The sequence below is a fragment of the Ciconia boyciana genome, chromosome 20 (genome assembly GCF_034638445.1).
Source record: "Ciconia boyciana chromosome 20, ASM3463844v1, whole genome shotgun sequence".
Classification (NCBI taxonomy): domain Eukaryota; kingdom Metazoa; phylum Chordata; class Aves; order Ciconiiformes; family Ciconiidae; genus Ciconia; species Ciconia boyciana.
The window spans coordinates 6,272,213-6,294,477 of NC_132953.1; the positions used below are offsets into that span (position 1 = coordinate 6,272,213).

At 45.3% G+C, this 22,265-nt stretch overlaps 2 protein-coding genes across 4 annotated transcripts in view; both read left to right on the top strand.

Annotated features, from left to right (window-relative positions):
- The window catches only part of DIXDC1 (DIX domain containing 1), a 44,825-nt gene extending 33,443 nt beyond the window's left edge, over nucleotides 1-11,382 (top strand). The window contains exons 11-21 of one of the 3 annotated variants that reach the window (XM_072884624.1): nucleotides 892-942; nucleotides 2,055-2,159; nucleotides 2,695-2,748; nucleotides 3,311-3,403; nucleotides 3,494-3,565; nucleotides 4,280-4,366; nucleotides 4,533-4,694; nucleotides 4,822-4,888; nucleotides 6,471-6,579; nucleotides 7,143-7,251; nucleotides 8,177-11,382. In XM_072884624.1, coding sequence (XP_072740725.1) covers nucleotides 892-942; nucleotides 2,055-2,159; nucleotides 2,695-2,748; nucleotides 3,311-3,403; nucleotides 3,494-3,565; nucleotides 4,280-4,366; nucleotides 4,533-4,694; nucleotides 4,822-4,888; nucleotides 6,471-6,579; nucleotides 7,143-7,251; nucleotides 8,177-8,257 — 990 coding nt within the window. In that variant the 3' untranslated portion in view covers nucleotides 8,258-11,382. Of the gene's footprint in view, nucleotides 1-891; nucleotides 943-2,054; nucleotides 2,160-2,694; nucleotides 2,749-3,310; nucleotides 3,404-3,493; nucleotides 3,566-4,279; nucleotides 4,367-4,532; nucleotides 4,695-4,821; nucleotides 4,889-5,880; nucleotides 6,067-6,470; nucleotides 6,586-7,142; nucleotides 7,252-8,176 lie in introns of those variants that run through there. The other 2 variants (XM_072884622.1, XR_012045915.1) reach the window with 2 other exon arrangements.
- A 634-nt stretch (nucleotides 11,383-12,016) lies between these two features.
- DLAT (dihydrolipoamide S-acetyltransferase) lies at nucleotides 12,017-22,024 on the top strand. The gene is made up of 14 exons (XM_072884826.1): nucleotides 12,017-12,856; nucleotides 13,411-13,512; nucleotides 13,862-13,986; nucleotides 14,103-14,259; nucleotides 15,424-15,550; nucleotides 15,917-16,104; nucleotides 16,626-16,788; nucleotides 17,020-17,087; nucleotides 17,858-17,947; nucleotides 18,041-18,148; nucleotides 18,702-18,817; nucleotides 19,106-19,268; nucleotides 19,432-19,568; nucleotides 20,565-22,024. Exons 1-14 carry the CDS (start codon nucleotides 12,032-12,034, stop codon nucleotides 20,692-20,694), a joined length of 2,499 nt encoding a protein of 832 aa, XP_072740927.1. The 5' UTR covers nucleotides 12,017-12,031; the 3' UTR covers nucleotides 20,695-22,024.
- The last annotated feature ends 241 nt before the right edge of the window (nucleotides 22,025-22,265 follow it).

Here is a 22,265-nt window from a genome sequence, read left to right on the forward strand (position 1 = left end):
AGAGGGACAGATGAAGGGGAAAGAGAGGTTTTGGGTTAAGAGATCTTTGCAGACTCTGTCCTACTTGATTTTTTTTTGGGGGGGATGGGGTGGGGACAGAGGGATAGACAACACAATGGATTACATGGGGGATATATTGTGTTAAGGGCTCCAGCTCTTCCCATATTGTGCTGTGTGGGATCTCCATCCCTCCAGGAGCGTAGATATCTGCTTCCCTGAGACCATAATTCATTGACCTGGAGAGCACTTGTCTGGGAAGTGTTTATTGTGTCCATATTAGCAGTTAATAGAAGTTTGTGGGATAGCACCAGAAAAATATATGCTGCCTCCCCAGTTTGCCTCAAGCCAATGCTGGTGAAGTCAGTTGCTGGTAAAACAAATATCTAAGTGTTACTGGAATTTAAATGAGCCCTGAAATAGATTTTTCCTGCATGCTCTTGAAGCTGGAGAGATCCAGGTTGTACTAGCTTCTCAAAACTTTACCCAGGACAGCTGTTAAGTTTCTAGCTGTGTCTGAATATAAAAATCTTTCAAGTAGGAAATAAATGCAGCTAAGAAGAACGTGCCCTGTCAAGCCTGCCTTAGTTCAGCTTTCTGCTGATGCTGGCTCCGGGACCAGTTCTGATGCTGGGAGAGAAGTATTTGACATTGCCCTGAAGGATAGATTTGGGGGACTAGGCAATCTTTTTCTCTCATGGCTTAATAGCAGGAGGCTTTGTCATGTTTGTAGCTCATTAAAATGGCTCAAGGCCTGACATGCTCTTCGATCCGTGGGAAAAGGTGGGATGTGCTTTCTTCTGAAGTGGGTGTCTGGGGTCAGAGAACACTGACTTTGGTTGATTCTGAAGGGGTGACAAGATGCCATTTAACCAAATTGTGTTGCGTTTACAGAAGGAGCTATTGAAATACAAACAAGAAGTTCGAAACCTACAGGGAATAAAGGTGAGGAAAGGGGCACTTCATCAAATATAAATAGTAAAGCTTTAGAGTCTGCAGCCCATGAGTAGGGCCAGCAGCAACTGTACACCTCAGGAATCTCAGACTGTGGATGGAGTTGTATTAGGGGACTTGGAGGTGGGGGATCCTACAGTCTGTTTCTGGCTCTGGGGAGAGACTGCAGTTAAGGCAGGCACAAGGAGTTAGGTCTCCTGGGTTCTGTTTCTGTCTGTAGGATTGTGGTCAAATGTCCCCTCTTTTGTCTGTTTCCCCTAAACAAAATATGAGGTGTAGGATGCGTCCTTGGTTCTCATGGCTTGTTTTGTTTTGGATTTTTTTTTCCCCCTCTGTCTTGGGGTACGCACAGTAGGATCGGCCCAGTGAACTCATTCTCGACAGCAGAGGAAAAAGAGCGCAGGGGTATCCTTGTCCTCTTCAGCTGCAGCATTTTTCACAATTTTGGCTCCTGTTTGCTCAGTTTCTCTCTCTGAAGTTCTGAACGCTAATAATCTACTCCTGAGCAGAGGTATTTTTAGAGGTGCCCATCAGGCTCTTGTGAAGGAAGCAAACAGCAGTAGCTGTTCAAGGTAGAGCTCTCAGCTTCTGGGTAACACTGAGTGAAAGGTGCAGAATTAGTCATGACTTTGGCCTCTTCAGAGAGGATTTCATTGCACAACTAGGTCACACTGAGAGCTTAAGTGTCCTTGCATCCTTGGCTGATGTTGGCCTCTTTCTGCCCTCTGGATGCTGCAGATGCATGGCTGGCGACACTAGCTGTAGGCCACTGAGAAGACCCTCCAAAGCCACTGCTGTTTTCTTCCATAAGAACAAATTGTCAGGCCACTTCTGGAGCAGGAAGTTCAGGTAGAAGCACAGAAATCCCTCTGTTCCAAATCGCTAGAATGTTGTCAAGGAAATCACTTTTGGGTAAGAGAAAGGCAGAAGGGCTGAGAACCCATTGGGCAGATGTCTATATCTCCTGCTCTCTTGGGCCCTTGGCAACACTTCAGCCCTGTGAGTGGCCCCACTGTTATGGCTGCTGGTCTAGGTCGCTCACTTCCCAGGGAAGGGTCTCTGCCTCTGTCTTGCACCTTCCTACAGATAACATCTTTTCCTAGGATGCTTTACAGCAAAGGCTGATTCAACAGGATGCTTCAGTTCTTCAGCTAAAGCAGGAACTGCTGAGAGCGAACATGGACAAGGAGGAATTGCACAACCAGAATGTGAGTCACTGTGCTGCTGAGGGTTAGATTATTTTAGAAGGAGGTTAGTGGCCCTGAGGGCTCCAGCAGACACAGGGTGGAGTTGGTGGTTGCAGCAGAGTTCTTGGGGTCGTGGGATAGTGAACGACCAGTCAAAGGTCTCTGCATAGTAAAAACTGCACACAGTCTGCTAGCCAGCTGTGAGACTCGCTGGAGTTTCCTGTTCTTCACTCCCACTTCTTGTCCTCCAAGACCTTCAGCTGAAACAAGGGAGGGGCTTCCCATGATGTTTTCAGTACAGTTGCATTCTTCCTTCCTCATTGTGCTCCCTGGGTTAGCAAGTGGCACTTTGACAGGTGGAGCTGCCATGTACAGTGTCTCTCTGGAGAGAGAAGGGGAAGGAACTGTCCTGTCCAAAAGGTTGCCATCCTTAGACACCAGCTCCCTTGAACTCTGCAGATATTTGGTCTCGGGTCACCCTTTAGCACAAGGGGCAAAGAGGTTGTCACAAACTCTCCAGGAATACCTACCTCACACCTATGTGTTATTTCTGCAGGTTGACCTTCAGAGGAAGGTTGAAGAGAGAAACCGGCTACTGGCAGAATACAAAGTAATAGAACCTCTCTTCACAGGAGGCTTTGCTGGGGGCAGCATCTGGTGGTTCTTCAGTTTTGTGAATGTGACTGCTGTCTCCCTGGCACTCAGTCACCTCCAGGAATGGCACTGTAGTTAGTGAATAAGTTGCAATAGCCATGGATGTTTGTAATGAGATGGAGGGATCAGGTGTTCTTTGTGTTCTGCCCACAGCTTTTTATAATAGATATTTTATTGTCATGGTTTTTCTGTGATGGGTTGCTGAGTACCTAACACTTGCACAGAAGCCTCTGAGGTTAGGTTGGGTCATGTGATTGTCCACTGATCCCTCAGGAATCTGTTTTCTCTGGGACAGTTGTCTGGCCTCAGTAGTGGCTCTTTGCTGGACAAAGGGCAACAACAGTCAGGCAACAACCTGACTGATCCTTTCAAAAAAAGGTTTGCCACTCAGTTCTAACATCTAGCTAGAAGTACATACGTTGTGTGAGTTAGCCTGTAGAGGAACCTTCCCTGCTGTGGGAAGATGACTTTGAGCCTTACTCACTGTCTTGTTGATTCTCTTGATTACTGTGTTGTAGAAAGAACTGGGCCAGAAGGATCGGCACTTACAGCAGCATCAGACCAAACTGGATGAAATGCTTAGGCAGCTTTCTGAGGCCAGCTACCAACAGGTATGGAGCAGGTGGGCTGCACTGGTGCCCTGAGAGCTGGCACTTACCTTGGTCGCTCAGTTTGTGCTGACTCTTCTACTCCCCTCACAGGTGGATTTGGAGCGGGAGCTGGAGCACAAAGAGGCCCTGCTAGCTCACTGCATGAAGAGAGAAGCTGAAGAGGTATGGGAAGCCTTGGTCTACACATCAGACTGTTGGAGTGATATTTCTGTCCAGCAGCTTCTAGCTACCTATCTCCAGAAATCATCCATTTCATCCCAGAGAGGCCTGGCTCTGCAATCTCATTGTCAGTGCCCTAACCAAGGCAACCAGACTCCACGAAGCATCCAATTTACCAAAGCTCTCAGCAGCGAGCACTCTGGCTTAGCCTCTTTTATGAAAATCCAAAGGGATGAAACAGTGAGGGGAGCACAGGAGTGAATGGAAGCCAGAGACTCTGAGCTTCTAGGTCCAGATTTGACACTGGCTAATGGTTAGACCAGGGCTTAGCTTCTTATCTCCTCCTTTTCCTGTTGATCCTGGTATTGAGCCCTTGGAACTGTCTTGGTGGAAAGTGCCAGCCCCAATATCTGTCCCTGCACAGTGCCACCTGAACACTGATTGTGTTCACTAGAGCTTGCAGACCCCTCTGTGAAGCAGCAAGCCCCTTCCTGCCTCTTTCTCCACCTGTATGTGAGGAATCATGTTTGTGCTTTGATCTATAGGAATGCCTGCACACTCCCTAATGAGTGTATTTACCTGGTAGAAGATGGGAGTTATATCACTGATGTGGAAAGTTTTCATGCCCTCTCATAATTTTGAAGTTCTCAAATTGGGATCTTTGGAGAGGTCCTAATGCTTACATTCCTTGTGGCATATGCATCTTCCCCTGAACAGGTGATGGCTTATGGTGGTCATAGTGCTCAGAGCAATGGCTTCCTCCAGACAGCAGGAAAAGGAGCTGCTCCCACAGCCCACCGAGGGGTAAGTGAACCTAAGGGATATTTTCCCAGCCAGATGCAGAGGAGGGCTCCAGATATCCTGGAAGCTATTATTTTGTTGAGAGGTTTCCCCTTTATAAGGCCTGTGGCTTTAGATGGAAAGAAAGCAGCCTGCAGTTAGTCTGACTGACTTGTGGTCTCTTGGGCAGACAAATGACTTGCAGCTGGTTCGTGATGCCCTTCGCAGCCTCAGGAACAGTTTCAGTGGCCATGATCCACAGCACCACACCATTGACAGCCTGGAGCAGGGCATCTCCAGCCTGATGGAACGGCTGTACTGTACGGAAACACAGAAGAGGCAAGAGAGAAGGGTAAAGGCTTCCTAGGGCACTTGGCTATTAACTTCTGCCCCTCACACACAACCCAGAGCTAAGCAGCAATGACAGCTCCAACTGGGAAGTGACACTTTGTTCTCACTCTTTTGACTTTGCACCCTAGATCCGGGGGAAATCACCAGCAAGCAGAGCAACAAATGAGTGTAGAGACTCCTGGCCTCCCAAATCCAGTAAGTGCCTTTCAACTCCTGCCCTCCCACTGCCAAATTCATTGCTCAGGTTTCCTGGCCAGAGTCCAGGGCATAGCATCCCCTTGGGAATCTGCCACCTCCAGCTTCTTATTCCCTTTACCAGAGCTCACTTTCATCCCTTTAGTAATTTGCTGTACAGATTAGACTTCACTGCAAAGGAAAGGGGGCAGAGACGGTCTGTGGCTGCTTATTTGTAAAGCACCATTACAGGGGGAGTCTATCTGGGCCACTTTGGTAGTACTGCAATATAAATAACTATGACAAACAATTACCCCTGGAATGAGTGGGAAATGTGACGTTATTTCAGCTTTCCTGCTGGTTTGCACCATCTAGCGGTCACAGATAACTATACAGTTGCCTCTTCCCCTGTTCCCCCCCTCAGTGTCTAGCTGCTTTCATGTATGCATACCAGCACAGCCCTTTCTGACACCACGTTTCCTGGCTCCAGCTGAAGCAGCTCCACATTTGCTTTTCATCCTGAAGGTTGTTTTTTCCAATGTTGGTTGTAAACGTCACCTAGAAAGTCTATGAGGTTGTAATGGACTTTAGGTACTGGGGACAGACAGAGGGCCCCACCTTTCAGCTGCATTGTAGTGTCCAGCAGCAGGGTAGCCTGGAGGTACAAGATGTGGAAGAAGGTAGGAGAGGAACTCAGAAGCCTGAAGTGGGTCGTGGGGAGGATTTGCTGGGTTCTCCCTCCTTTCCCACAAACTGCAGGTTTTAGAGCAGCCACAGTCATGTGTTCTCTGCGTGCAAACTGTACCTCTCTCTTCAGCAGACTCCATCCCCCTCCACTGCAGCAGGAAAATTGAGTTGTGCAGCCACAAATGTAGAATGTCTCAGGTGTAAAGAGCTCTAAGAGGTGGCTCCAAAGACTTCTTAAATGTCCATAACGTTTTCTGCATGCTAGGAATCTTAAAACTGTAGAGTCACTCAGTGTGAACCTTCCTCTGCTTCACCTTTTGGCACAGCACATTGCAGGGAAGCAGGAAACAAGGCAGTAGCCAGAGAGAGAGAAACACAAATGAGCAAAGAAAAATCCATGCACAAACACCTATCCTGGCCAACTAGAATGGGAAGATGGGGAGGAGACAGATAACCTTTTGCCTTGATGATGATCAGTCACTTCATCCTGCTCTACCCATCTGCAAGTGAAGGCAAGTGATAATGTAGCTGTACTGGAGGGGGTACTGTTCAGTCATTTTCTTTTCCAGAAAGATTCTCCTGTCACTGCTGAGGTAGTAAATAGAGTGTCTGTGAAGCAGATGGTGGCAGCAAGCCCCTCTGTGGATGGGACAGTAATCCTGGAGGACAGTGCTAGGCAAATCTTCCATGCTAACAAGACAGTTGGATGGTGACCCTACCTTAAAAGGCAAAGTTTTCCAGTAAGCAGGGGAATACCTGGCCCTTCCCAACAGGGATGATTAGCCACCCTCCTAAGAATCTCTTCCCATCACCACGTTCTCTACTGTGATGGCAAATTTGCTAAGACCACCCCTTTTGTCTCCTGCGGTGGCAGGAGACAGGCTGTTCCCCAATGATTATGCTCTTTTCTTTGCAGAACTGCCTCATTCTCACAGCACACCCATGATGAGCACCAGTGCCTGCACCAAAGTGTTGTACTTCACTGACCGCTCCCTCACACCTTTCATGGTCAACATACCAAAGAGGTGAGGTGTGGCTTTGCCTTGCTGACACTGATGCAGGAGGTGCCTGTTCCCCTTAATGCATTAGTCTTGATTTCTTCTGGGTATGGTCACCACTAGCACAGGTTTGCTGTGCATTAACTTGGGCATTGGATTTCATACCATTGTCTGGGGAAAACTGTGTAAAGCAGTCCCCTAGCTGATGCATTTGTGTTAGGGCTCTAAGAGATTCACCTCTTTTTTTTTTTAATTAACTTCCAAGAGCAAGAGAAAGCAGTCAAGCAGTTCTATTGTGGCATGTAGTGCAGGACGCTCCTGTCAAAACAACTATGGTTGTCAATGCAAAAGGGAAAGTGGAAAAGGCTGTTTTGGGTGGTTCTTAGTAAACCAGAAGGCAATTCTTCCTCTGGAGAGGGCCCTGGGCTTGACAGGTGTGTTCCTGGAGGGGCACACTCTTCACATCCTTGTGGCTAGAGAGCCACATGCCTAGCTAGACTTGTGCTGTGGCTCTGCATGCCATGTAGTAATACTTGAGCTAAATCTGGTAATGGTGTGCCATGGGATAGTGCCAAACTCTTCCCTTGCAGGTTAGGGGAAGTTACTCTGAAGGATTTTAAGGTAGCTATTGATCGGGAAGGAACCCACCGGTACCACTTCAAAGCCCTGGATCCAGAGTTTGGTACAGTCAAGGAAGAGGTAAGTGTGGAATTTAGCTATCAGCTGCTTTGCGTTCAGTGTTACCACACAACCCTGGAGACTGTGGTCACCTCACTTCTAAACTAATTAAATCTTTGAACTTGCTCCCAAAAAGACTGTCTGTTTTCATAACTTTAGATTAAGCTCCTCTTGTAAGGTGCTAAAATGGGATGTTTTCATCCCCAGCCAGAGCAGTCACATGAATGTGATGGCAATTTCCTGGGGGTTGCAGAGCCCCCTGGGCAAAGAGCTGGCTATTGGCAAAGACAGTCTGTGACACAGCATTGCTCAGGGGACACTGGGCGAAAACCCAGGCTATGCTTCTAGCCCTTCAAGTGGCTTTATAAAGCCTGTTGCAATGAGAGACACTTTAGGCAAATGTGGCTTATTCAAAAAACATTCTCCTACTTTCTTCTAAAGGTTTTTCAGAGACAACTGTGTTTGTGTATCTCTTCCTTTGTGTACTGCATTACAGCCCTGTTCATGCTCAGGCTGGTGTTGGTGTGGATTGGATTCATTAAAGGTTATTGGGATAGTTCCTGTTTCACAAATTAAGACAAGTGCAAAGAGATACCCTCCCTGGGAACAATCAGCTGACTTAGGTAGCCATTCTGCAGAAACAGCTGGAGATTGTAGTCTAGATCAGAAAAGGCAGGTTTCCTGTCTTTGTTTTACCTTTCCTGTCAAAAACATGCCAATAATAAACTTGACAGTTACTGGTTAAAGAAGGGGCCTAATCTATTTTTTACCTAAAACCTGAAAAGATCACTCAGACACATGAATGATGGATGAGGTACATGTTCTCTGGGCTGTTTAGTGAAACCTGAGCTAGGATCTCTGATTTGATGCCTGCCTCTTACACTACTCACACTGTAGAAGAGTGGTGTCTAGACTCCAGACATGACTGGACTCCCTTTTTCTGTAGGTATTCCGTGATGATGACATCATTCCTGGTTGGGAGGGGAAAATTGTGGCCTGGGTGGAAGAAGACCACGGGGAGAATTAATCAAGCTTTTAAGTCTTGTCACTATGGAAACCTGTAACTGGCTGCTGAGCTCAAAGAATGACCAAAAAGCATGTGTGCTGGAAGGAGTCCAATTACAGCTGCCAAAAAGGACTTCTCTGTAAACAACGGGTAATACATGTTGTGTGCGTGGGTGCCTGGCATCTGACTTTCCATGGCCAAATGCAGACAGTGTTCTGAGACTGAAATGACAGGTCTGTGGGAAAGAAACACCTTGCTTTGTCCTGTCAACTAAACCCTGAAGGCCTTAATGATGGATTGCTCCCTTCCACTACTTCTCCATTTCTGCAATATGTGCTGCAGACTGTGATCTGGGCATTTCAAGTCTGGTTTCTTCTACATGGTATTACATAAATCTGCACTGATGGCAAAAATGTGAAGCTTTGCCTTCATGAGTCAGAAGAAGCCGCTAGATTATGTGAGCTGAAGGTTTGACCAACTTTGGTCCTGGACTTGCACATGCTACAGGAGCAGAGTGAACTTTCTGGATGTTCCAGAATGACAGTATAGAAATCCGACCTGGGGAGGGAAGACAGTCTTCTGGAGGTTTTATGCATAAAGCAAAGATCACCAGCTTGACAAAGCTCCCTTTCTCCCCAACTTAGGCTTCCATTTCCTAGCCCTGCTTTTCCCACTTGCTCTCCAAAGCTGTACTCACTTCTGAGGCCCTTTGGGTTTCCTTTGTTGCCATGGGGACTGTGAGATCTTGGTGCTTGCTTATTTGCTGACAGATTTTATTTGCAGGAGAGCTGGAATCAGCTGCTTCCCTGAGGTAATTACAACCCCTCTCCTTTTTGAGCCTCTTTCCCTGCACTCCTGCCCTCTCCTCTTTCAGCAAGGCAGTTTGTCACCTCCTTCGCAGAGGCACCACTGTGTGCTGCTGTCCACTCACTGCCAAGGCCACCAAACACTTATCCACATCAGTAGAATAAACCCCATCAGTTCCCTCGTATGCCTGCTCCTGGGGTGCCTGAAGGATCAGGAAATGACTGCCAGGGAAAGAACAAGCCCTGAAATCCCTGAGGGTGGGTTTTTCTTTTTGGTTTTGTGGGTTTTTTGTTTCTGCATTGCCTGTCTCTGCCTTTCTGCTGCCAGTCAGCTGTACTTCCAGAGCGCTGGCTGCAATGTGCAGCAGACACAGTTGACTTATGTCAAAAGGCAAGTCAAGGCACTGCTCATTCTTGGTATGTGTGGCCCTTCTGTGGACTATCTGTGTGTGCTGTGCATGAGGCTGGGAGACGATGAACCTGATTTTACTGTTTTATATTAACATGTCCTTTTGTAAACATGTTCCTGTTCTTGGAATTATTTTGTACCAGTTTACATTTGTCTGAGGACTGTGGATATTTTTATACTAGTTCAAGTGCTTTCTGTATATTTCTGCACGCATTATACTGTGTTTTACTCATTTTCTAGTGGATGCTGAGTTGTTTTGTATTGTCTCTTGTTAACACAACACTGGGCTCATAACTTTATTTTACTATGGAAATCCAGCTAGTTCCTCCTGGGTTTTACATTTTTGCCAGCTTTAATAGGCAGCAACAATACTATCTATTTTCTCATTGCTTCTCTGTCCAGGAGGTAGCTCAAGGCTCTTAGGTTGCTCTCTGCCACACTGGCACAACACAACATGCCTCCTGCTCTGAACAATTTGTTATGGTGACTTTCTCCTTACAGACATCAGTAGGAAAGTTCATCAATGAACAAGTTCATCAATGGGCTGCAGGGGGGCAATACATCTCTTTTGGAAAAGAAACAAAGATTTTCTTCCTCCCTGGAAATAGTTTCTCTGTTGCATGATCTCTAGCGGGTTGGTAAAGAGAGCATGGGGTTGTTATACTGAAATTGATTGTATTTGAATTGCAAATTTTTCTCAAGTGTTTCTTTCTTCAGGTTTTACTCATCAATTTTATTTCAGCAAGAGCCATGCACCCAGGCTAGAATTTTATGGAGAAAATTAAGACAATTTTCAAGGTCTATAGTTACCAGTCCCATATCCCTCTCTTATACTCAAAGATGAGCAGTTTGGTTTTGGAGCACTGAAGACCCAGGAAGCTGTTAATATGATCAGAGCTTCTAATGGATAAGGCTTCAATCCAGCCTTGCCCATAGCTATCCAGTTTTCCCATGAAGAAAATAGTTGTTAGTTGATACAGGAGACAGCCTGTTCTTGTTCTTAGATCAGTTCAGATAAATGTGACCATGGCTAGTTAATATGCTTATTGTTACCAGAGAGCTGAGGACTGAACCCTATATGGAAGCACATGCTCTCCAGAGCAAGAATGGGCTATGTTTGAGAAGGAACAAGACTGGACAAAAGGCTTGCTTTTTGGGTCTGGCAGTCATGTACCTCTCATCCATGCTAACATAGCATGTAAGCTAGGACAAAAGAAGACATCCCCTGAGACAGAACTGATAGCAATGCTCTGTTCTTGTGTTTCTATATGCAGCTCTCCTCTGTGATAGTGAAGGTAGAATTGCTGTCACTGAAGCTGAAGGACTGCTTCTCTGATAAGCTCTATCCCATGCACAGTTGGGGTTCAGCTTTATTTCTGTATTGACACTGCAGCTGCCTTCAGACTTTTCACCTTTGCATGATTGACAGATGGGGGTCTGGAGGAGGTAAGGAATATTAGGCATGGGGATAAGAGGTATCAGGTGGAAAAGCTGTTGGCTAGATGTTTCTCTCTGATAAAAGCAAAAGATGTTGCTTTTAAATCAGTTTGGCACTGCTATAACACTGACTTCAGTGGATTTATTCTGGGGATATGTTTTTAATATCATACCCAGGACTTGTGTTTTTCACTGGTTTTAATCTGTTTATTTCTGTCCAACTTTGAAGAAAGTTACTTTCCTATTCCCATACTTGTAACTTGCTTATGTAACATACATGCTATGTGTAAAATTATATTTTCATAGACACTCTGCTGTGTGCATTCATCACTTAGAAAGGGCAGTTAGGCCAGGAAAGTGTAGCTTTATCTGTATGTCTAAACCAGACATACCTGACTGGATAAACCTTGGATTAGTGGACCAAGCAGTTATCTCAATAAAATGGGGTTTGCAACCTGAGTCTGTTCAGTGCTTGTGAAGGGGAAGATGGCTTTAAAATGAGAAGGCACAGATAGGGATACAGTGTGTAAATCACTTAGAGTGCTCAAAGTTAGCTTCCCATGGGTCCTGGAGAAAACCTTTTCTATCACTTTTCCACAATGTTTTAGGAAAGCATGTATTTTCTGAGACTTGTGAGAGTAGCAGACTTAGAATCACATGCCAGAGTGTTAGTAAAATTTACATTTACTTTTAAAATTGGTGTGAACAATACAAAATTGAAACATAAGCTCTGCTCAGCTGCCTTGGTCATAGCAAATTTCACTGCTTCTACCCCTAAGGTTGTGTAAACTGCTGTAGCTGGCTAAGCTCTGTCAAGGCAAGTCCTATATGCTTAGGAGCAGCCACTTCTAAATCATTTAGCATGGCTAGAACAGCAGCAATGGGATTTTATTGCGTGTGGCACTTTGCCCTTCTGCTTTCCGACCCCTTGACAGAACACCACTACGTTCAAAGCCTAGGGGAAGCCTTTGGTTGGGGGAACCTGTGCTGCTGAATCCCGTGCAGAAGCTGTCATCACAACCACTGCACAGAATAGCTTCTGGATTCATATGTCCCCATACAGAACTGGGATCTTGCTAAAGTCTAAGCCATGGGATAGTGACAAGGAGAATCCAAGAGGGCCTGTTGCAATTTTGGGTGGGTATGGCACGGAGGTATGATGTACAGGTTTGGCTACAGCCCAATTTTCTCACTGCTGGACAAGCTCCTGTCACTGATGTGAACCACGAGGCTGTACCCTCCACCAACCCAGCTTCTCCACCCTCTTCTGGTGCCGCGAGGCTGCGGAAGCGCTGGGCCGTGCCGGCGTGCAGCATTACGAGTGGGCAAGAACGCGCGTGTCTTCCGAGTGCCCCAAGGAGCTTCCGGCAGCTCTGCCCTCCGCGGGGGCACACCAGACCCGCTACGCGCTGCGGCCTTGGGACAGACGGCGGGGGCCGCGAGGGACGGCCCCAAGTAGCCTCCCCCGCCTGGCCTGGGCTCCCACGGCCGCGTCAGCCCCCGCCTCCCTCCTCCCCCCCCCCCCCCAGGCCGTCCCGCCGTTGCGCAGTGCGGCCTCGCAGCCCCTGCGACGCCATCACACGGAGGTCCCGCCCCGCCGTCCGTCCGCCCGCCGCGCTTTACGGCAGCGCGGCAGTGTCGCGCGGGGCTGTGCGGCGCCGTGCTCGGACGGAGGAGGTCACCGGGCGGCGGCGGCGGCGGGCCCGCGGCTCGGGCTCCAGCATGTGGCGGGTGTTGGCGCGACGCGTAGGCCGGGGCGCGGCGGGAGCTCCTGGTCTGGTGCGGAGCTGCCGAGCGCTCAGTGCCGCTGGGGCCGGCCGCGGCGCGGCGGTGGGGGTTGGGGCTGTGCCGCTGTGCCGCGGCCCAGCGTGGGGCGGCCCCATGCACCGGACTGGCGGGCTCCTGCTGCCTCCTGCCTGGCCCCGGCTCGTCCCGTGCCGCTGCTGCAGTCTCCCGGCACACCAGAAGGTGAGAGGGTCCCCCCTCCCCCCCATCCCACGCAGCCTGGGTGCCCCCCATACCCCCTGGTGTTCGTGCCCCTATAGCCACTGGGGTCCCCCAGAGGACAGACTCGTGTGTCGTCCTCCCCCCCCCCGCTTCGGGGGCAGCCTCTTCGCTTTCTCTCTTCGGTCTTGCTTCCCCTCACTGGGCAGCTCAATTTGCCCCGGGGAACTTCAGTTCCCTCCCTACTGCCGCGGTTCTCATACCCTTGCCGCCATCCTGCCCCAAGTCCCTGTTACCGTCATCAGGTACTACCTGCTTCACCACTAGTCCTTTTTCCCTGTACCTCTCTTGGTCCCCTGGCGTAGCTTCTCCCTTTCTTGGTCAGCCCCATCTCAGCACCCCAGTATTGGTTTGCCCTGGCGTCTTACCAGCAGGTTGGAGGCGGTCCTGGCCTGCTGGGGATTTGCAGACAGGCTCTCCTTTGTGCCCCCCTGTCCCAGCCTGTGCTGAGGATCGATCTCCCTCCTGTATGTGGGGTTCCTACTGTTAAGGCTGTAATACTGCCCTATTCCTCACAGGTGGCCTTGCCAGCGCTGTCCCCCACGATGCAGATGGGCACCATTGCGCGCTGGGAAAAGAAGGAGGGCGACAAGATCGGTGAAGGGGAGCTCATAGCAGAGGTATCCTGGGGACACAGGCTGTGCTGCATTTTTAATGAGCTGCACGTGCATCCTGGGTTCTGTCCCTGGTTGCCCTCACTTGAACACAGATCTTGGGTTCAAGATCACAGATCCTAACAGATGCTGTTGGGAACAAGTGGCTAACAGCCTTTCAAAGCTGGTTGCTGCTTTTCCTCTTTCTGAGCAGGAGCAGCACTTAATCTGTTTGAGAGCATACTTTCTTAGAGCTGGTGCTACAGGATGACTTTTCCAGAATTGTGTGTGTTGTGACCCTACACTATCAGACTGGAAGGCTATGAGCACATTGGTCTTTTCTGTTGCCATAACGATACCCTGTTCTCTCTCAAAGGTGGAGACAGACAAAGCAACAGTTGGCTTTGAGAGCATGGAGGAATGCTACTTGGCCAAGATCCTGGTGCCAGAAGGAACAAGAGATGTTCCTATTGGGGCCATAATATGTATCACAGTAGAAAAGTATGTATTTTGCTAACCCTTGAGTTGAATTTTCTCTCTTGGGGCTTCTTGGATGCCTTATGTGAAAGGCTTAGAGATAGTCATCTGACTGGTTTTGCGGTTCTGTTTTCTTCTAGGCCTGAATACGTTGATGCCTTTAAAAATTATACTCTGGATTCTGCAGCATCTGCCCCACCTGCAGCCTCAGTGCCTCCCCCTCAAGCTGCAGCTCCCTCACCACCAGCTCAGCCTTCTCCTCAGGCTCCTGGCAGCTCTTATCCTCCTCATATGCAGGTAAGAGTGCACTGCTGATGATTTAAGGCTTGTTGCACTCTTTTTCTGTCTTTGGTATTGCTAGCTCCAGGGAATTTTGTCATAAATACTATCTGGAGTGGGAAGCTATTAGCTATAATTGCAGGAGTGTGTGCCACTTGAATTGTTGCACGCTTAAAGCTGGTGTTTGGGGAGGTCCTAGAAAGCTTTTCTCAGAAAACTGTTTTAGCAGCCCAGCTGCTAGTAGAGGAGAGACTTGTCTCTCCAGGATTGTTATGCTGTCTAGAAAAACCTGCTACATTTGCATTATTTGGACAGTTCTGGTATAAAAAGACCTTATGCTAAGTGTGAATAAGCTCTGAAGGCGCTGTTTACATCTTGGAGCAGAACTCAAGTCTGTGATACTCTGATGAACACACTAGATGTGTTTGTGGGTGACTAATAACAAGTTGTATTTGTGGATAATCTTTTTACCTTGCTTAGATATTGAAGTGTACATCCACTGTTGTTGTATTTGAGCACTTTGTAGTGGGGTATTTCTGTGATGTTCCTTTGAAAAAGAAAATCTGGAATACTAAATGTCATTCCACATGTGGGAACTGATTTGTCTGAGATGTTATGCAAAGTCAGTAACTGAACAAAGAATTAATTAAAGGCTTCTTAATCTGACTTGTGGTTTAGCTACTAAATTTGCTTACTTCCCACTGCTTGCTTTATCTGTGCAGTTTTGCTCTGTACTCACATGTTGCACAGCAATATTTGTTGCACAGCAATATGCACGTGCAAACCTACAGCATCTTTGAGTGCTTGTTGGAAGACAAGTGTGTATAGCTTTTAAAGGAGCCAAACCTGTTTGTCATAGACAGTGACTTGCTTTAGTCTTCCTTTTAGCCTTGCAGATAGCAGCTGCAAGACGCTCCCAATGTGATGGTGGTAATAATTATTTTGATAATTAGATTTTTTGCTCTTCGCTTTTGCTTGCTTTCTTGCTTAGGCCTTGATAAAAGAAGCCAAACTAGCAATATGGGACAGCACTGTGCTTTGCTGTACTGGAGCCAGATCTAGGAGTGCATTAAAGGCTGGCTACTTCTTTAGGTTGGCATCATTTAGTCAGGAGTTAAAACTGTGTTCCTGTTCCGTTTGGATTACCAGAATCGGATTCTCTTGTATTCTCTGTCTTCACAGGTCACTCTCCCTGCCCTGTCACCTACCATGACAATGGGCACAGTGCAGAGATGGGAGAAGAAGGTTGGAGAGAAACTGAATGAGGGAGACTTACTGGCAGAAATTGAGACAGATAAAGCCACAATAGGTGAGTCAACTCCAAATCCAAGAGTGGATGAGGTGCCCTTAAAAGGGGAGGATCCAGAGTAGCCTCTGTGTGAACTGTTATGGCTGCTCAGGATGTGAAGCTGTGGGGCAACTAAAGTTTTGTTAACTTCTTATTCCATTGGAGAGCTAAACATTGGAGCTCCTAAAATGCTTCTATTTCCTCATCAGTCATTCTTAAGAATATACAGTGCATGGAGATGTTTCCCTACTAGTTGCACTGAAAAGGATTCTCTTGCCTACGAAATATAGGACAGGGCTTTAGGTACTGAAGTCTTTAGAAGCAGCATTTAGAGGAACTCTTCAGTTGTATCAGGCACCAAACTAGTTTTGTTTCTTTCCCTTACAGGCTTCGAAGTGCAGGAGGAAGGCTACTTGGCAAAAATATTGGTGCCTGAAGGAACAAGAGATGTGCCATTAGGAACAGCTCTCTGCATCATTGTGGAGAAAGAGTCTGATATTCCAGCCTTTGCTGACTACCAAGACACTGCGGTAACTGACATGAAGGCACAAGCTCCTCCTCCTCCTCCTCCACTAGTAAGGACCATTCTTAGCATGTGAGAGAAGTTATGGGGACCATTAAGAGGTCTGATCTGAACTGTTCTGCTGGTTTGACAGTGTGAAGCCCTGGCTCCAACAACAAGGTGTATGATTCTGTGAATGCAAGGCTAACGCATGTGTTGGTGATAGGTGACCTCAGAAGCGATCGCTAGTTTGTCCTCCAAAAACTGGAGCAGATAGTCATTCATTATGATCTGTTCTCCAGCCTGTTGCTTGTGCCAGTTCTAATGCCTTATCCTTGAAAACTGGGAGCGTAAGTTATTTATTTCACCTTGGTTTTGGTGTATAGCTCAGCAGCTTAGTTGGCCTCCTTCGCAGGAAGCTTCTGATTTAATTTCTGGCACTGGGAAATTTTTCTGAATATGAAAATTCTTTCAGAGTAGTGACTATTTTTGCTATTCTCTTGGCTGGTAATTAGATGGTCCTGTTCTCTTACTGTATCTTCAAAGCTTTTGCTGAATGATCCTGAAGATAATGGCTTTGATTCTTCTGTTAAGGTGGTGGCAACTCCTGCTGCTGTTCCTCCTCCCCAGCCTGCTGTTCCTTCCAGTCCAGCAGTCCCCACAGCTGGGCCACCTCCCCGGAAAGGAAGGATCCTGGTTAGTCCCCTGGCAAAGAAAATGGCAGCAGAAAAAGGAATTGACCTTGCCCAAGTGAAAGGTAGGTTGCCCTTCTGCTTCCTTGCTCTCACTATCAAGTGTCTGTCCCTTTAGCTACATACTTGCCTATTCTTTTCTCTCCTCCCTGTCAGGAACATCCTGAGGATGCAGCTGTCCTCACCAGAGGTTGTGTTAAGGGACTTCCCTCTGTTGAATAAAACTGGTACCTTTAGAAGCAATGCCCTGTTGCAAATAACTGAAATCCTCTTACGTTTTTCTTTGACGCTTTTAGGTACTGGACCAGATGGTAGAATCACAAAGAAAGATGTGGAGTCATTTGTGCCACCAAAGGTTGTTCCAGTGAGTAGGCTTGAGATCTGTAAGAATGGATATTTTCTTATAGTGATGGAAATACTCTGTAGAAATGCAATTACTATATGGAACTGTGATTGCTGGATTGGTTGGGTTATGACACTGTGCGCTATGGTGACTGTTAGGTTGTAAAGCATAACCTGTCAGAAACACAGATGAAGCTTTCTTCCTTTATCTGTCTGTTTGGTATTTCACTGAGGAAAAAAAAAATGCACTCCTAACCCTTCATTTGATTGCTACATTGTTATGGATTGAGGTCAGCCCCGTCCCAACTGATCTAACATTGCTGAAAAGAGGCAATTAGAATGAAAGCCAGACTTATGAACCAATAGCCTGCTGTCATTGTTGCCACAAATCTGTTCTGATACCATTGCTTGTCTTTTATATGAGATGATGGAATTGTTGGTTTGTGTACTGCTGGAAGGGATGTGGCTGAGTGCAGTTTGAGAGGGCCCTCTAGCATACCTCTCTGCTGTATGTAAAACAACCGTCTAGCAGGACTTGCTATTCTGGGAGCTTCATAGCAGTGTATATCAGTGTTGCGTTTCTAAACCACTCAAGTACTACATTTAATAATCGAATATAGGACTTATAAAGAACCTAGTGGGTACTGGAGAGATTAGGCTAGAGAGTAGAAATATCTGCTGCTCTTAAGCAAGAGGCAACTTAGCCTCAGCACTTGTCCCACATGCTGAATTACTCTGTACAATTGATATTTGGATAGTAGTGTGAATTATGCTGTCTTTCTCTGATTGCAGGCTCCAGCAGAGGCAGCTCCTGCAGCTGCTGCAGTTGCAGCAGCACCAGTGGGGACCTTCACAGATATCCCTATCAGCAACATTCGGAGGGTAAGAAGATTTTATTCCTTTCCGAGATCATTATTTGCAGTCATGAATTTTCCAAACTGATATATTTTCATCACTTCTGTTGTATACCCACAGGTCATTGCTCAGCGGTTGATGCAATCTAAACAAACAATACCTCACTACTACCTTTCTGTTGATATAAACATGGGAGAAGTACTGGTGCTAAGGAAAGAACTCAATCAGGTAAAGCATTTAGGGGGGGAAAGCTGGGGGGAAAGGTGCATTCTGTCACAGGTTTGCCCACCCTGCTTTTTTATGATATGCCATTTTGGCTTGGAAAAAATAGTCTTTTCAGTGCCTTTTCTCCCTGTTGTGGATTGGTTCTGGACTGTCTGTGACAGAATGAGACTCTTTACTCAGGTACTGTGCACTGATTTCTGACTTCCCTAAGAGGGCTGCTTTGTACTCTGCTTGGTGTCGTTCAATTCTTCCAGCTGGAAAGTAGGGCAAAAGGGTAAAAAAGGTTTTTAAGAGTAAAAAGTAGACAATTTAAGCAAAATAATAATTCTAAGCCAAGTTTGGGGAAAAACAGACATTAAAGAAGATTGTACCTTCTTAAATTATGAAGATGTATTCACCTCCTAAATTATCTTAGCACTTCAAATATTAATGCTTACAAATAGTGTGATTGTCTTCTAACATTTTCTCTAAGCAAGGCTGTAGGACAGTGACTATCCAAGTTAATTGAGGTAATGTGTAAGAAACAAACTGATGCCTCAAATCTCTTTATTTACAGGAAGTCTCGGATAACATTAAGCTTTCTGTCAATGACTTCATAATTAAAGCTTCTGCTCTGGCATGCTTGAAGGTGCCTGAGGCAAATTCTTCATGGATGGATACAGTTATTAGGCAGTAAGTTTATGGTACGGTCGAAGCCAGAAACTTTCTTTGTTCAGTAGAGAGTTCATGGCAAAATAGCAGACCTTCTGCTGGGATTTTGAGGGAGGGAGGGGAAGAGGTATAATGCAAAGGTTGAGGGGCTTTCGTTAAAGTGCTAAGAACCTTGTGTCTAAGGCTAGTGTGCAAGCTGAAATAATTGCTGCAAAATTAGTATTAATTTAGAGTTGTCTGAACAGTTTTGAAAATTTTTTTTCTTCGTTACCTTGCTAGAGTAACTGGCATCTCCTTTGTGTCTTGCAGAAATCATGTAGTGGATGTTAGCGTTGCAGTTAGTACTCCTGCAGGGCTTATAACCCCTATTGTGTTTAATGCACATATAAAAGGCCTGGCTTCCATTAGTAAGGATGTGGTTTCTTTGGCAACTAAAGCCCGGGAAGGTAAACTTCAGCCTCATGAATTCCAGGTGAGAAACTCAGATTGCTGTTAAACATTGCTGCCCTTGACTTCTGTTCAGAAGCCCTGTTCAGAATGAGCAAAGTCTATTTTGTGATGTTTCAGCCATGTTCATTAACATTCCACATGCAACAGCTTTTGTGAATTTGACTACGAATGTGTTTTTCTTGTAGGGTGGTACTTTCACAATTTCCAATTTAGGAATGTATGGGATTAAGAATTTCTCTGCCATAATCAATCCACCTCAAGCCTGCATCCTTGCAGTTGGTTCCTCAGAGAAAAGGCTAGTACCAGCTGATAATGAGAAAGGGTAAGTATTCATCTGATTCTGCATATACTGAGTTTCTGAATTCAAACTTTGAAATAATGGCTAGTTTTCTAACACTTCCATTAGATTATCATTTTAAAAAAATAAAATTAATTGTTGACATACTGCTTCAGTATCTTCTGAAGAAGTACGGTGAGATCTTGTATAAAAGGGTCACACAGGCGTTAAAGAGAAATGCAGTGACTGATGAATGATCTGCCATACGTTTATTCTTGCAAGTTAAGGAAAGGCTGTTTGTTTCTTTGAGGGGTAGGGTTAAGCTGTGGAAAAGAGTCTGGGATCCTGAACAGTTTAGGCACCTGTTCCTGTTCAACAACTTGCTTAAATTTGCATTTAAGGAAAACCTAAGGGATGGATTATAATTCAAGCGCCTGGTATACAATTTTGCCTTGCTTGGAGCTTGAACTACCATAGACCCAGGAGAATGTTTAGGATTATTTAAACTTCTTAACAGTCCTAGGTATCTATCACTGACACATGGGGAAACTGGAGGTTACTGGGTAAAATGGCTCTTTTTCTTTGATTCTGTGGGGCTGTTCTTTTGATAGAAAGAAAGATGAGCTTCCTGTCCTAAAGGGAACGTACAAATGTGTTTCTTAATTGTAGAAAAGAAATTAATATTATGATCTATAATACAGAATATATTATAATGCATTTATAATTTATAATTATACTATAAATTTATTATAATATAAAAATATATTATAAAGTAGAATTATTATAATATACAATATATTATAATAAATGTAATATATTCATTGTATAATATATAATGAATACTATATATTCATATCTGCTCTCCAATGTAATCTTTTTTAGAAGTCCACAGCAAGAAACATCTGTTACCAAGCACCAACTGCTATTGCTGGTTCTCCAATAAAAGCTTTTTTGCTTCATTAGTGCCACTGACTCGGCGCTGATTTGCAGAGGATTGTGTTAACCTTTTTTTTTTCTTCTTTTTTTTTTGTTTTCTTTCAGATTTGATGTGGCCAGTGTGATGTCCGTTACACTTAGCTGTGACCATCGTGTTGTAGACGGAGCAGTTGGAGCACAGTGGCTTGCTGAATTCAAGAATTTCCTTGAAAAGCCAGTAACCATGCTGCTATAATTTAACCATGCAAGCAAAATTTTCCTGGGTCACACTGTTTTGTTTTAAACAAGCTATTTAGACTTTAGTGTTCAGACTTATTGAAAGAGTTCCTTTTTTTTATTTTAAATATGTATTATACTATCTGGTAATGTTTTTACCAGTCTGTACAGAAAAAGTTTGCAGAAGTGCTTTTCAGAGCAATATTACAGCTATACTGTATTTTTATACAGTTAGTTAACTTGCAAACTCTTCCAAAACAGAGTTAAGCATCCCAGATTTAAAAATCCAGGCAGTATGCATACTGCCATCTGCTTCTAAACTAGGGTGAACAGGGGGGTGCATACCAAGCAATTTCATGACCTCAGTGTTCTCAGAAATTTGAATTATAAACATCTCTTCACAGGAGTTCAGATGAGATGGTAACTGAAACGTACAAGTTAGTAGAAAGTGAATTCCCTTATTATCCTGTTCTCCTGCTGGGGTGGGCAAGTATGACGGATGCACTAAGGGACTGAAGTGCCTGGGAAGTTTCTCAAAGGCCAAGTGCTAGCATTCCAAATCTCTCTTGGAATTTGGCACTGGTCTGGACCTTCTCAGCTATGTGATCCCTTTTGAGCACTTTAAGGTGAAAGAGCACTGATATCTGTGGGGTCACAGCTCTCAGATACCACAGGGAATGTGCTGTCTTCTTGTGGACTTTCACTTACATGTGCTTTTTGTATGAAAACTCTTTAATTGCTATTCCTCTTGCTAAGTTAATATCAGACTATGATGCCATGGAAGTAACTGTTTTGCAGAACATTCTAGAGAATCTGTGTGTTGGAACCCAATATAGGCAAATCACACACACTAATACTCCCATCAGTGGATATTAATCATGTGATGACTCGAATGTTTGGAATTTTTTTTTCAGGCATTCTAACGTAGGAAGCTCTGAGTTAGTCACTGGTACTGTGGTTCTTCCCTGAATTGTCTATGTTGTCCCAGCCTCAGTAAGCTGCAGAATGTGCTATCCATGTATATATTTTATGTAAAATGCTTCAACAGTTTGTTGGACTTGTGTCCAGTTACCCCAGTCATTGTATCCTGAAAGGGGTGCAGTGCTGAACATTCTTAAATTCCACTTTCCACATGGAAATGTTAATGTAAAAAGGACAACTGTGTAGTAATTACAAAGTGACCAGGAGAATTAGAGGGGGGGAGAAGTTTAAAAAAAAAAAGGAAAAAGTTAAAGCTGATCTGTTATTCTGTATATTGCATTAAGTACTGTCTCCTGTAAAGTTCTACAGAATTCACTAAAGATATTGAAAGAAAATACTGTGGAAATTAAATATTTTTGTGGGAACTATTTAATGTCTGGTTGCTGTGATACCTGGTTTTCATGCCTGGCTTAAAAAAAGTGCATTAAGGTTTTGTTTTTTCTTTAATGATCTAAAATATCTTGGTTCCAGACTTGCTCTAGTGAACCTACATTCTATTAAATGTTTGGAATTGACAACTACTAAAACATGTTCCAGTGCTTTTCTATTCAGTCGTGTGTGGCTTACTGTACTGCTATAGCACAATCAGAGCTGTTTAGCCTTTCAGTC

Bases quoted from the DNA above. Each gene is read 5' to 3' on its own strand.
- DLAT (XM_072884826.1), top strand. From the start codon at position 12,032: ATGGCACGGAGGTATGATGTACAGGTTTGGCTACAGCCCAATTTTCTC. The intron at 12,857-13,410 runs GTGAGAGGGTCC...TATTCCTCACAG, and splicing joins GTCTCCCGGCACACCAGAAG to GTGGCCTTGCCAGCGCTGTC. The intron at 15,551-15,916 runs GTGAGTCAACTC...TTTCCCTTACAG, and splicing joins GACAGATAAAGCCACAATAG to GCTTCGAAGTGCAGGAGGAA.